Genomic DNA, 14,041 nt, shown 5'->3' with positions numbered 1-14,041 from the left:
GCCAGCTCTGTGCATAAAAGAGAAAAAGAGAGGCTTATATTTTTTTTACTGAGCTAGTTAATCTCAAAGGTAATTAGGCAAAGAGAATTTGAATTAAAATGTTGCAATATGGATCTGATCAGAAACCAAATTGCTTTATTTCACATTGTTTCACAAACGATCCTGTGGCCATGCCAAACAAGTGAAGATTATGACAAGAAGTTAAAGAGCAACTAAGAGCTTGTAATGATTACACTCTAAGACCATAAGATGCTGTTTTCTGATAGTGGAAACAGCAGCTACAGGACACGGGGAAACAACATTTCCAAGGGGACCTACAGATTGGTTGCTAATAAATAAGAGACATGCCAATCAGGCACAGACAGCTTTGAAAAATTAATATAAATCCTGCAGGGAGACGAATTACATCTCATCCCTCTTCCCACAGAACTGAATCAATTGCCATTTGACATGTGCAGAACAAATAATGGGTCTAAACTATGACAGAAAGGAAATAGCTTGTAAACATTATAAAACAATTTTATAAAAATTAATTTTAAAAAAATCCCCTTAAGAATTATAGCAGAGTTATTAATAAACCAGAAAAGGCATATTTCAGAGCTGGATTTCATGCCTGAACTGACACAAAAACATACAGTAATATACAGTCTTATATTATTTAAGTTATTTAAACTTACCAGCATTCCTGTTCTCAGCATGAGCTTCCCGAAGTTGAATAGGCCCAATAACAACATTCACTTTTTCCTGGGAAGAACCTGCATTTCTTTTGAACCTACTAACACAGCCTTTATAGCAGCGGGAAGAGTAGTCATTGTACCTGCACACCACCAGCTCACACTGCAGGTAAACTGATGGGTATCGATTAACAAACGAAAAAGCATTAAATGCAAACCGAGCAACATTGCCGTATGGTGAATAGTAAGAAGAGTAGGTAGGATCCTTAACACACCTGGAAAGATATAAAGTTAACAGATCAGCTATTGTGAATAGAAACACTGTTACACTATCTCTGTGCAATATGTTTCGAGTTTAAATACAAAACCAGAAGGTAAGATTATAAAAGAACTCAAAAGGATTTTAAAAAAGTGTGCTTTTAGCAAGAAGAGAAATTAAGAGACAAAAATAAGTAAGAGTGGGAGTGATTTCTACCACAATAATGTATTCAGCACAGAAATTTCATAGCTCAACAAAGTTCGTGTAAACATGAATAGCTGAAAAATAACTAGTGGTTCTGCTGGTTTCTGTGTTTCAGGTGAGGGTCTGTTTTGCATTTGCAAACAGTTAATCCTGTTTGCAAAGAGGCCCCTGCAGGTTGCTGCAGAAGCAGAAAGGGCCCTTTCTACTCTGGAAGGACAAAACAAATTCTAACACACAACTTTTTTGGGCAAAAAATATGCTCTTTTTAGAAAGGAAATTAACTCTATCCCTGCCGAAACCAGGACAGTCCTTTGATGTTTGTAGAACACCTTGCTTGAGGAATCTCGACACCTGCAAGAGATCTCCAGATGTTTCACAGAGCAAGTTGCTAGATTAACTTTCATGTCAATGAGTTTCACTTCCTGACAATTACTAGCCTTAGAAGTTACCTAACCTAGATCCTAGTCATTCCAGTTTAATTTAACCACCATGAAAAAAGATCACAATAATTCACCCACAATTGTTACCCCAGAATATTTCAAAGTTGTCATTAATTACCTTTGTGTCTCAAAAAAAATTCCATTGTGCTCATTTCCCTAATAAAGACCCCAAGGATTTTAAGTCCTCTCATTCTTAATTTATTTTATACTGCAGTGATATCCCAACACACCTGATATTTATACGTGGATATTATTGATTTTAGATTCGGTTAATACATTTGCTTTTGACACAGTTCCTTGTCACATGAATAAAAATTAACTGGAAAATGATCAGAATCTTTTTGCCCCATCTCCCTGGTGACTGTCCTGCCCACAAAGGTAGACAGTGCTTCTGTGTCCTGCTTAATGAATATGTATTTTTATAGATAAAATAAAAAGAAACCCCAACAAGAGGAAAACCTTCTTAAGATTCACGGAAAGTGTAAAAGGGAGGACATTCACCCAGCAGGCAGGAGGCACTGTGTCACTTCATTAGCCTGACTTCCAGCTTAGCAGTAGGTTATTACACTGCTAAGGTTACTGATGTGAACACTCTCCCAGGAGGCAGAGAGTTTCAAATCCCACCAAGCGAAGAAGGGAAATAAATTAGCATGAGCCTTTCATTGCTGGAACAAAATGGAACACTTCTGTGCTTCTACATTGCTGTCAGTTTTGCATTCCTTAAAAGAGTCCACAACTTTTCCATTTCAAATCAAAAGGCACAATTTGTATCAAATTAAGCAACATATTTTAAGTTGTTAGAATAGCAAGAAAAGGCTAAGGAATTTCCTTTCTTTTTGAACAGACTGTTTGGTATTGTAGTTATGATGCTGCAGAAAACTATTTGCAAAACTCTAATTCTGATGGACAGAAACGTAGAGCTGTTGACATCCCTACATTTCATGCATCTATTTCAGAAACAAATTCAGACTTCAGTTTCTACACTGCCTTCTTGAGGGAAATCTCAGTGCTTGACTGCAACCTCTGAATGGCATTTCTTTGTCATATTATTTTTTATTCAGGCTTTGCCAAAAAGTCTTTCTTAGAAGTATATTTGTATTGAGAATTGCAACTAACATACACTAAATCTCCTCTTTCGTAAGTGAAGTTCTTTCAGAACTATGCATAGAGATAGTTTTTAAATAATTCTTTAGAAATTTCTTACCCACTTCTGATCAATTCATAAGTCAGTGTTCTAAAATTGCTAGGATCAGGTGATGCCACGCATGTGTCCACAAACACCACCAGATTTGGGTCAGAGCTGTGAAGAGAAGCTTGAAGGAACAAATTCTGATTCAGGTCAACATAGTATGGAAAATCATGCACTGGCCACAGGAAAGATGAGGAATTGTAGAATGTCAGGTTCACATCGTATCTGCCATACTGGGTTTCACTGACATTAATGATGTCATCAGCAATGTACATTACTTGCACCCAGGTGTTCTGGAGCATTTTGCAGTTGATGTGCAAGTGAAGGTCCTTTTGCCTCTTGATGATGTAACCAGAAGCAGACACTTTTATTACATTGGAGTAGGTGATCGTTTCATTGTTGCCCTATTTGACACATTAGATGAGTACAAAATTACCACATGTAGTCACATTCACACCCTGTACTATAAAATTCTGTATGTGCCAGGTCCTAGTATTAGTCAGAAAGAACATGTCATACTCAAAAGTCCCAAGCATCCTGGATGGAATTGTTCACTTAACTCTCTCCTGTACTTTGCTCTCTAGAACATCGCTCTGAAATAGATACAGGGATTACCTAAAGCCTGGAAGGATAAGTAGGAATGTTTAACAAACCTTAGCCTCCAGAAACAAATGCTTCTTTTCTGTTTTGCATACCTGTGGGCTACAACACCCTTTGCGATTCATGACAATTTTCCAAATGTCTATTAAGTTTCCATGCCCAGACTTGGAGAGCTCTCCAAAATATGTTGACACCAACCTGTCTACGTGTACCACAGCCGTTGTATGGAATGTTGAATATAACCTCAGTTGATGTAATTGTTGGTCTACAATAAGAGTCGGACAAGCTGATGTTCCACATCGAGTAGCCTTGTGACTGGAGATAGCGTCTGTCTACAACTGCGCGCATATAAGTTGGCAAGCACATAAGGGCTAGGGAAGAAAATATGAATTATTAGTGTTTTCAGGTACTTGATAATGCTTGCATGTTACAGCTTCAACAAATGCAATAGCTACTACCATTTAGGGGAGAGAATTCATGAGCCAAATCACTTATTTTTACACCTTCGACTTAGATATGAATAAGCAATAGTCTCTGACAAACTTCAGCTGACCTTCAGTTACTCTCGTGACAAAAATATGTAGCTTACAATAGGCTTTTGCTGAGACCTTGAGCCTGTATCACCACTCACACAAAAATGCTAAGAAGTAGGGTTTTTTCCTGAATAAGAATCCAAAAGTTATTGTGGAAGGTGTAGAGCTAAACATGCATACTGGCTTGCAGAAACTCATCGCTCTCTACAACTACCTGAAAGGAGGTTGTAGCGAGGTGGGTGTCGGTCTCTTCTCCCAAGTAACAAGTGATAGGATGAGAGGAAATGGCCTCAAGTTGCGCCAGGGGAGGTTTAGATTGGACGTGAGGAAAAATTTCTGTACTGAAAGAGTGGTTAAACATTGGAAGAGGCTGCCCAGGGAAGTGGTTGAGTCCCCATCCCTGGAGGTATTTAAAAAACGAGTAGATGAGGCACTTAGGGACATGGTTTAGTGGGCCTGGTGGTGTTGGGTTGACGGTTGGACTCAGTGATCTTAGAGGTCTTTTCCAACCTCAATGATTCTATGATTCTATAAACACTACTTGGGTGGGAGGGGATTTTGAAACCATCTCCATGACGGTTCACTGAGTCCATGGTATGAAAAGCAATGATCCCAGGGAGAGTTTGGCCTTTGGTAGAGAGAGATATCTGATGACAGGGACCTACTGGCAAAACACAGCCTCTTGAAAGGCAGTTACAAAGACAACAGAGCCAAATGTGAAGGCCGTTGTTTATGCCTGGGGAGGTTGTGAGTGCATATTAGATAAACATTCCCATTGGGACTGCAGTACAGTGCTGGAACAGGTCACCCAGAGAAGTGGCTTTGAAGATTTCATCCTTTGAATGTTTCTAGAGACTCAGCTAGACAAATTCATAATGGACCTGACCTGGTGTGGGCAATAGCTCTGCTTTGAATAGTTGGACTAAGAAGCCTCCAAAGGTCCTTTCTAACCAATATTTCTATCATTCTATGAAAATCTGTCCACAAAGGTAGAAAAAAAATATATGAATAATGATGTGTTAAGAAGAAATATTATTTTCGACTGGCCATCATAGAAAACATCTAAAGGCAATTAATTTGATACTTGAAGATTTTTTTAAAATGAAAAAATAATTATTGTCTGAAAGTCATTGCTCAATAACCAGTTATGAAATTCAAGTAGGAATGTCATCTATGTGGGATTTCTTCAACAACATTAACAAACATTTATTTAGAAAATAAAATCAGGGTATAAAAGCTTCTGAGCAAAGAAAACATTAAAAACAGAATGGAAACTTACTGATGTTCTGGTCTGCTGGAAAGGACTGATACTCAGCATGAAACCCTCTATCGGAATATCTGGAGTCACTGTGAAATCTGACAGTGAGAAAGTTTGAGGATGATGTGTACGTGAGATCAGAACTAGAACAAATTCTTCCAAGCAGAGGAGAAGTATTGGGTGGCCCATCATAGATCTCAATATAGTCATTCTGGCACCCACCTTGCAACCTGAGGAAGAAACATGAATATATAATAAAATGCTTTTGGTAAACTTTGGGTTTTAAGTGCTGAACAATAAACTACAATACTGCACTTACACAATTCCCATGTAATATTTATAATTCACTTATAAGCATGGGAAATGTGCTTGGGAACTCTGGTTGTAGTAGAGATTTGGGACCCATTTATTGCCCAAGCAGGAACTGGTTACTTACTGAATACTTCCAAATGTGAACATAATGCGGAAATTATTCGTTACTTGTATTTGCCACAAACAATCTGCGTTATCTGGATAATTCAAAGGATAAGAAGGACTCTGAAGTGTTCCGGAGGAATTAAAAAGTAAGCCACCACAAATATATTCTATAGCTAAAAAAAAAAAAGAAAGAAAATAAGATATAAAAAGTGATGCATTTAGATTTACTTCTGATCAAATGAAAATACACTTTATGTATCCAAGCCATAGCAAAAGGAGGTTAAATCTCCAGAGAAACTGGATGGTTGTGCTCTTCTCACTCAGGCCACAAGTGCGATGATATCTTCAGAGAACTCTGACTTTCCCTTGCTATTGTAGCATTTGGTAGGCATAAGGCAAACATACATATGAGAGAAAGCAAGAGGTGCTGGCCCAAATAACATAAAATCCAGAGAAGAAAGAAAAGATTTCCCACAAAATCAACACAGTCAGAAATCCACCCCCAGGGACAGAATCAGACAGACAGAGGAGCAGTATGCAGGATTTAAACAGTTAGTACCAATGACGATTTTTTCTAAAAGTATTACAATGTGCAAAGGATACAACTCCAACCTATAAACTAGTAAGTAACACACCCCCAAAGTAACGCATCGGAAAGATGAAAAAAGCAGACAAACCTGGAGTAGTCGATGGTGGAGTGGGAACAGTGGTCGTGGCTGTAGCATCTGTTAGGGGAGGAAGAGAAAGAAGCAAGTGAGGACCTTGTGGATGAAGGAGCACGGCCAGGTTTTCTCCCAGCACCGGGGATGCTGGTGCCACCCTGTCACGTGGGCGATGGAGAGCCTGGGGGTCTCAGCAGGGTGCTCTTCCGTGGTGGGAGCAACAGAAAGCACCATCTTTGAACACGCCTCCAACACGTACCGAACTGTGGCCGACAAGGGCCACTTTTGGAAAGCAGACTGGTACTTAGGAAGGAAAAGCAATGGTACCTGAGCACACAACACCAGCATCTTCACCGTGGCCACAGTTGTGGACGCCCCAGCCACCGTGCCTGCACTGAAAGAGGGAGGACTCGCTGCCTGTGCAGTGCACATCGTCCAGGTAGATATTGCCAGTGCCTTGTCCAAAGGAGGCACTTGACGGTGCAGAAACAGCAAAGCCGCATCCCAGCTGCCTGCACACGACCTCGGCATCGTTCAGGTCCCAGCCGTCATCACAGACGGTGCCCCGGCCCCCGTAGTGGGAAATCTCCACGCGCCCCTCGCACCGGTTCCTGCCGTTCACCAGGCTCAGGGAGGCACCTTGGGAAGGAGGAGACAGGGGAAACATGGGAAAACCCTCTAGCACGCAGGCACCTTCTCTCGCCGGGGCATTGGCAATGCTCCACGAGTTTCAGGCCACCAGGACTGCCACCCTCGGCTTAATTAGGCCGTGTGTTTCCCTGGCTCTGCTCCCCCATGGAGAAGACCAAACGCCACCCCGTTTAGCCACTACCTGGTACCGCAAAAGCAGTGGCCAGAAAAACCATGACAAATCCAGACCCACCTGGAGGAACGGATGCCGTGAAGCTGGCTGGGGTGGTGGTTGTGGCACCTGTTAGGGGAGGAAGAGAAAGAAGCAAGTGAGGACCTTGTGGATGAAGGAGCACGGCCAGGTTTTCTCCCAGCACCGGGGATGCTGGTGCCACCCTGTCACGTGGGCGATGGAGAGCCTGGGGGTCTCAGCAGGGTGCTCTTCCGTGGTGGGAGCAACAGAAAGCACCATCTTTGAACACGCCTCCAACACGTACCGAACTGTGGCCGACAAGGGCCACTTTTGGAAAGCAGACTGGTACTTAGGAAGGAAAAGCAATGGTACCTGAGCACACAACACCAGCATCTTCACCGTGGCCACAGTTGTGGACGCCCCAGCCACCGTGCCTGCACTGAAAGAGGGAGGACTCGCTGCCTGTGCAGTGCACATCGTCCAGGTAGATATTGCCAGTGCCTTGTCCAAAGGAGGCACTTGACGGTGCAGAAACAGCAAAGCCGCATCCCAGCTGCCTGCACACGACCTCGGCATCGTTCAGGTCCCAGCCGTCATCACAGACGGTGCCCCGGCCCCCGTAGTGGGAAATCTCCACGCGCCCCTCGCACCGGTTCCTGCCGTTCACCAGGCTCAGGGAGGCACCTTGGGAAGGAGGAGACAGGGGAAACATGGGAAAACCCTCTAGCACGCAGGCACCTTCTCTCGCCGGGGCATTGGCAATGCTCCACGAGTTTCAGGCCACCAGGACTGCCACCCTCGGCTTAATTAGGCCGTGTGTTTCCCTGGCTCTGCTCCCCCATGGAGAAGACCAAACGCCACCCCGTTTAGCCACTACCTGGTACCGCAAAAGCAGTGGCCAGAAAAACCATGACAAATCCAGACCCACCTGGAGGAACGGATGCCGTGAAGCTGGCTGGGGTGGTGGTTGTGGCACCTGTTAGGGGAGGAAGAGAAAGAAGCAAGTGAGGACCTTGTGGATGAAGGAGCACGGCCAGGTTTTCTCCCAGCACCGGGGATGCTGGTGCCACCCTGTCACGTGGGCGATGGAGAGCCTGGGGGTCTCAGCAGGGTGCTCTTCCGTGGTGGGAGCAACAGAAAGCACCATCTTTGAACACGCCTCCAACACGTACCGAACTGTGGCCGACAAGGGCCACTTTTGGAAAGCAGACTGGTACTTAGGAAGGAAAAGCAATGGTACCTGAGCACACAACACCAGCATCTTCACCGTGGCCACAGTTGTGGACGCCCCAGCCACCGTGCCTGCACTGAAAGAGGGAGGACTCGCTGCCTGTGCAGTGCACATCGTCCAGGTAGATATTGCCAGTGCCTTGTCCAAAGGAGGCACTTGACGGTGCAGAAACAGCAAAGCCGCATCCCAGCTGCCTGCACACGACCTCGGCATCGTTCAGGTCCCAGCCGTCATCACAGACGGTGCCCCGGCCCCCGTAGTGGGAAATCTCCACGCGCCCCTCGCACCGGTTCCTGCCGTTCACCAGGCTCAGGGAGGCACCTTGGGAAGGAGGAGACAGGGGAAACATGGGAAAACCCTCTAGCACGCAGGCACCTTCTCTCGCCGGGGCATTGGCAATGCTCCACGAGTTTCAGGCCACCAGGACTGCCACCCTCGGCTTAATTAGGCCGTGTGTTTCCCTGGCTCTGCTCCCCCATGGAGAAGACCAAACGCCACCCCGTTTAGCCACTACCTGGTACCGCAAAAGCAGTGGCCAGAAAAACCATGACAAATCCAGACCCACCTGGAGGAACGGATGCCGTGAAGCTGGCTGGGGTGGTGGTTGTGGCACCTGTTAGGGGAGGAAGAGAAAGAAGCAAGTGAGGACCTTGTGGATGAAGGAGCACGGCCAGGTTTTCTCCCAGCACCGGGGATGCTGGTGCCACCCTGTCACGTGGGCGATGGAGAGCCTGGGGGTCTCAGCAGGGTGCTCTTCCGTGGTGGGAGCAACAGAAAGCACCATCTTTGAACACGCCTCCAACACGTACCGAACTGTGGCCGACAAGGGCCACTTTTGGAAAGCAGACTGGTACTTAGGAAGGAAAAGCAATGGTACCTGAGCACACAACACCAGCATCTTCACCGTGGCCACAGTTGTGGACGCCCCAGCCACCGTGCCTGCACTGAAAGAGGGAGGACTCGCTGCCTGTGCAGTGCACATCGTCCAGGTAGATATTGCCAGTGCCTTGTCCAAAGGAGGCACTTGACGGTGCAGAAACAGCAAAGCCGCATCCCAGCTGCCTGCACACGACCTCGGCATCGTTCAGGTCCCAGCCGTCATCACAGACGGTGCCCCGGCCCCCGTAGTGGGAAATCTCCACGCGCCCCTCGCACCGGTTCCTGCCGTTCACCAGGCTCAGGGAGGCACCTTGGGAAGGAGGAGACAGGGGAAACATGGGAAAACCCTCTAGCACGCAGGCACCTTCTCTCGCCGGGGCATTGGCAATGCTCCACGAGTTTCAGGCCACCAGGACTGCCACCCTCGGCTTAATTAGGCCGTGTGTTTCCCTGGCTCTGCTCCCCCATGGAGAAGACCAAACGCCACCCCGTTTAGCCACTACCTGGTACCGCAAAAGCAGTGGCCAGAAAAACCATGACAAATCCAGACCCACCTGGAGGAACGGATGCCGTGAAGCTGGCTGGGGTGGTGGTTGTGGCACCTGTTAGGGGAGGAAGAGAAAGAAGCAAGTGAGGACCTTGTGGATGAAGGAGCACGGCCAGGTTTTCTCCCAGCACCGGGGATGCTGGTGCCACCCTGTCACGTGGGCGATGGAGAGCCTGGGGGTCTCAGCAGGGTGCTCTTCCGTGGTGGGAGCAACAGAAAGCACCATCTTTGAACACGCCTCCAACACGTACCGAACTGTGGCCGACAAGGGCCACTTTTGGAAAGCAGACTGGTACTTAGGAAGGAAAAGCAATGGTACCTGAGCACACAACACCAGCATCTTCACCGTGGCCACAGTTGTGGACGCCCCAGCCACCGTGCCTGCACTGAAAGAGGGAGGACTCGCTGCCTGTGCAGTGCACATCGTCCAGGTAGATATTGCCAGTGCCTTGTCCAAAGGAGGCACTTGACGGTGCAGAAACAGCAAAGCCGCATCCCAGCTGCCTGCACACGACCTCGGCATCGTTCAGGTCCCAGCCGTCATCACAGACGGTGCCCCGGCCCCCGTAGTGGGAAATCTCCACGCGCCCCTCGCACCGGTTCCTGCCGTTCACCAGGCTCAGGGAGGCACCTTGGGAAGGAGGAGACAGGGGAAACATGGGAAAACCCTCTAGCACGCAGGCACCTTCTCTCGCCGGGGCATTGGCAATGCTCCACGAGTTTCAGGCCACCAGGACTGCCACCCTCGGCTTAATTAGGCCGTGTGTTTCCCTGGCTCTGCTCCCCCATGGAGAAGACCAAACGCCACCCCGTTTAGCCACTACCTGGTACCGCAAAAGCAGTGGCCAGAAAAACCATGACAAATCCAGACCCACCTGGAGGAACGGATGCCGTGAAGCTGGCTGGGGTGGTGGTTGTGGCACCTGTTAGGGGAGGAAGAGAAAGAAGCAAGTGAGGACCTTGTGGATGAAGGAGCACGGCCAGGTTTTCTCCCAGCACCGGGGATGCTGGTGCCACCCTGTCACGTGGGCGATGGAGAGCCTGGGGGTCTCAGCAGGGTGCTCTTCCGTGGTGGGAGCAACAGAAAGCACAATTTTCGAACACGTCTCCAGCAGATTTTCTCTTTAGGCAAAGAAGTGCTAATTTCTTGGTTGCCCAGAGAGCTTGTAGATGTCCCATCCCTGGAAACATTCAAGGTCAGTTTGGAGAGGGCTCCGAGCCATCTTCTAGTTGAAGATGTGTCTGCTCATTGCAGGAGGTTTCGACTAGATCACCTTTAATGGCCCCTTCGTACCCAAACCATCCTTGATCCCACGATCCTATGAAGCTATGATGCTATGATTCTAGCTGGAAATGGCTGCTTTTAGTGAGTGACTACATTTGACAATGCAAGTGATAAACACATTCAGACGAGGTATGTTTTCTGTCGAGAGATGCATCTTTCGGGACACGGTGCAATCCACCTTGGAGCTTTGCTCTCTCCAGGTTTGCATGCCACGTGCCCATAGCCCCACGAGCATGACTGGCAAACCAATGCCCTGCGCTGGGGTGTGTGGTTCGCAGCACCATGCTCCTACCTGTCCCACCTGCCACCGGGCAGCTTCAGACCCGCAAGCTGGGATACTAACTAGTACAGACCAGAAGTAGCGCATAGACCAAAAACATGAAAAATGCAGACACACCTGAAGACATCGGCATGCTGGTACTTTGGGTCGTGGTACTTGTAGCTGTTAAGGGAAGAAGAGAAAAAACAAGCGAGCAACTTTTTATCTTAGTAAAAGTATGAAGATTACCTCTCCCAGATCCATAAGTTTCACTTGAGGCAACCGTTTTACAAATGGAAAACAAAGGTGGTGAGTCTCGTCCTCCCCTAACAGATGCCACAAAACCCTCCCCAGCTGAAGCGCTTTTCTTTAAGAAGTGATGTATGAAGCCTTGGGTTTGAGTCACACTGTTACGTTTATATAACATATCGTTTATTCAAATCATCCCTCACCTGAATAATACTCTGTAGCTCGTTGTGGATGTGAGTCAGGCTGCCTGCAAAAATTTCACACTCTGGCTTGCTTTTGGTGTTACTTTTTGGGCTTCTTTGTTCTATTATTTTATTTTTCTAAATGTCTCTTATTCTCATTTCCTTGGCTTAGTTTTTGTTTCTCTGCTTTCTATTGTTATAATTCAAGCATTTTGTACTGTCTTTTTGAAAGCAGTGGGCAAAATAGGCAACACACTCTATAGCCTTCATATCCCCAGGGATATGATGGATGTTGTTTGCTTGTTTATAGCTGCAAAGAACAGTGAACAGGCAGGTGTCCCGGTCAGAAGAAACTCCTAGCAGGAGCATAGCACTTCAGATCTCTTCCCTGAAGGAGGAGTGAGAGTTATGTCTTTTTTTTTTTTGCCTTGCTCTTACAAGTGCATGAGTCTGAATTAAAGCAGGGAAGTCACTGTGCCAAGACAAGGTGAGAGGCTGGCAGGCATGATACGACTCAAGAGGTGTTTGCTGGGAATAGTAAATGCAAGAATTCATCCCTGTAAAATATCAACAGTATTCAGAAAGTCCTGCGCGATACTAAATATTGTTTTCTGAGAAAACCCAACCTAGCTGAACACTGTTCTCATTTGCCTGTGTAAATGTGCAGACGGGATTGTTATAGTCTCCAGGTTTTTATTCCGTGTGCGTGAAAGTCTCAAGAGCGCAACTGTGAGCAAAATGCACACCTCTGGGACTTCGTGGTACCGTACAGGACAGCAACTGTGTCTTACTATTGCGCTTCCATTAAATTATATAAAGTTAAATAAATATTGGGTAGTTCCACGTGCATCTGCAAGGTTGAATTTGAAGTCTTTTTTAGCAAAGATGCATTGCAGCCAAAGAAACTATATTCCCTCTTAATTCCATACTGAAAACCACAGATTTGTAGAAATAAAGTATTTCAATAGTATTTTCATGGAAGTATTTTTTTTATTTGATTGAAACTATGCTACAAGACACTACTGCAAAACAGTTCGAGCAATATTAATTTCATTGCACTAAATTTACTTCAACATGAATAATAGTTAATCATGATATCGATTGGTTCATATTTTTAATAAGACATCATGATGTTATTTAATTTCATTCTGTCTTCTAATCTTTGCACAAAGTTGATTATACTATCATGTGAGTTACATGTATGGAACCAGTGTAGAGAAGTAAGACATCCCCTTTTTCCTACCCTTTTTGGAATAATGTTCTTTAAGTTTTTAAGTGGCTTACCTGAGGTGGCATCCAGGAGTGCTGTATTTAAGAGGAATAACCACAGCAAGTTCTTGGTGGTACCCATCTTGTCAAGAGATGCCAATAAAGCAGAGCATCAGAATTTATACCCTGTACCTGCAAAAGGGTGAGGCTCCCAAGGTCAGTCTGGCCCACATTATGTCTGATTTCTTATGCAATATTTTTATGACTACCTGATCTTTACAGAATGATTATATATGAATCATAAAGTTTTAATTTCCTGGATAATTTGTGCTACTGCCCTTATTATAAATGATCTTAACTGTATGTGCAGGTCCAGTGTTACCTTTGGAACCAGACTGGTGAATCTACGTGTTTCTTTACCCCCACTATCCCAATTTTATTTATTTACTACTTGTAGCTAATGACTTAATTAAGTAGACTGTAATGTATTGCAAGGTGAGGCAGCAAATTCATAGCAGGCTTTCCGATAAATCCTTCAGCAGAGAGCCCTGGTCTCATAAACGTTTATATTTCTGATGGTTTCCACTTGAAATTACAGGCTTGTTTCCCTGCTGCTTGTACACAAACAGCACATCATAAATGGGATTATGCCAGGTATCAAAAGTAAATTAATGCCAGCTATTTGTAACATACCCTAAGTGGACCTCATCTGTGGGCCTCTGTTGACCTTGCTCTGCTTTACCAATGTCTTCCCTCAATCTACTGCTATGTTCCTTAGCTGAATTTGCCAACAAGATTTCCTTCAATCCTTTGAATCACAATGTTTATAAAAAGGGAAGGAAGTATGGGTTGAAGTAAGATCAGAAGTCCTGTTGAAATTGTTTCCTCCATTGGTCTATGTGAAGTCTTAATGGAGTTATAGATTGCTTAGGGCACAGCGGCCCATAATCCTGTTCTGCTAATCTGTTTGCTGGAGTCACTATATTCCACTTCTACTGTTTCTCCTCATCTGATGAGGAGATATACAGGCCAGCTAGAAACAGGGCAATTGTTGGTCTAGTATTTTATTCATTACACTTAATCCAGGCTGTTCATTTTGGCTGTGATACAAACTGCAACCAAACTGCAATAGTCGACATAA

General features: G+C 45.5%; 1 protein-coding gene across 1 annotated transcript in view; it reads right to left on the bottom strand.

The window, feature by feature from the left end:
• Window positions 1-9,144: 9,144 nt before the first annotated feature.
• Window positions 9,145-14,041, bottom strand: part of LOC143160287 (scavenger receptor cysteine-rich domain-containing protein DMBT1-like) — a 39,209-nt gene continuing 34,312 nt past the window's right edge. The window contains 2 exon segments of the mRNA XM_076338013.1: window positions 9,145-9,482; window positions 10,027-10,334. Of these exon segments, the coding sequence (XP_076194128.1) occupies window positions 9,145-9,482; window positions 10,027-10,334 (646 nt within the window).

The sequence above is a fragment of the Aptenodytes patagonicus genome, chromosome 5 (assembly GCF_965638725.1).
Source record: "Aptenodytes patagonicus chromosome 5, bAptPat1.pri.cur, whole genome shotgun sequence".
Classification (NCBI taxonomy): Eukaryota; Metazoa; Chordata; class Aves; order Sphenisciformes; family Spheniscidae; genus Aptenodytes; species Aptenodytes patagonicus.
The sequence above is the reverse complement of the archived record's forward strand: the minus strand, read 5'-3'. Positions and strand labels throughout refer to the sequence as shown.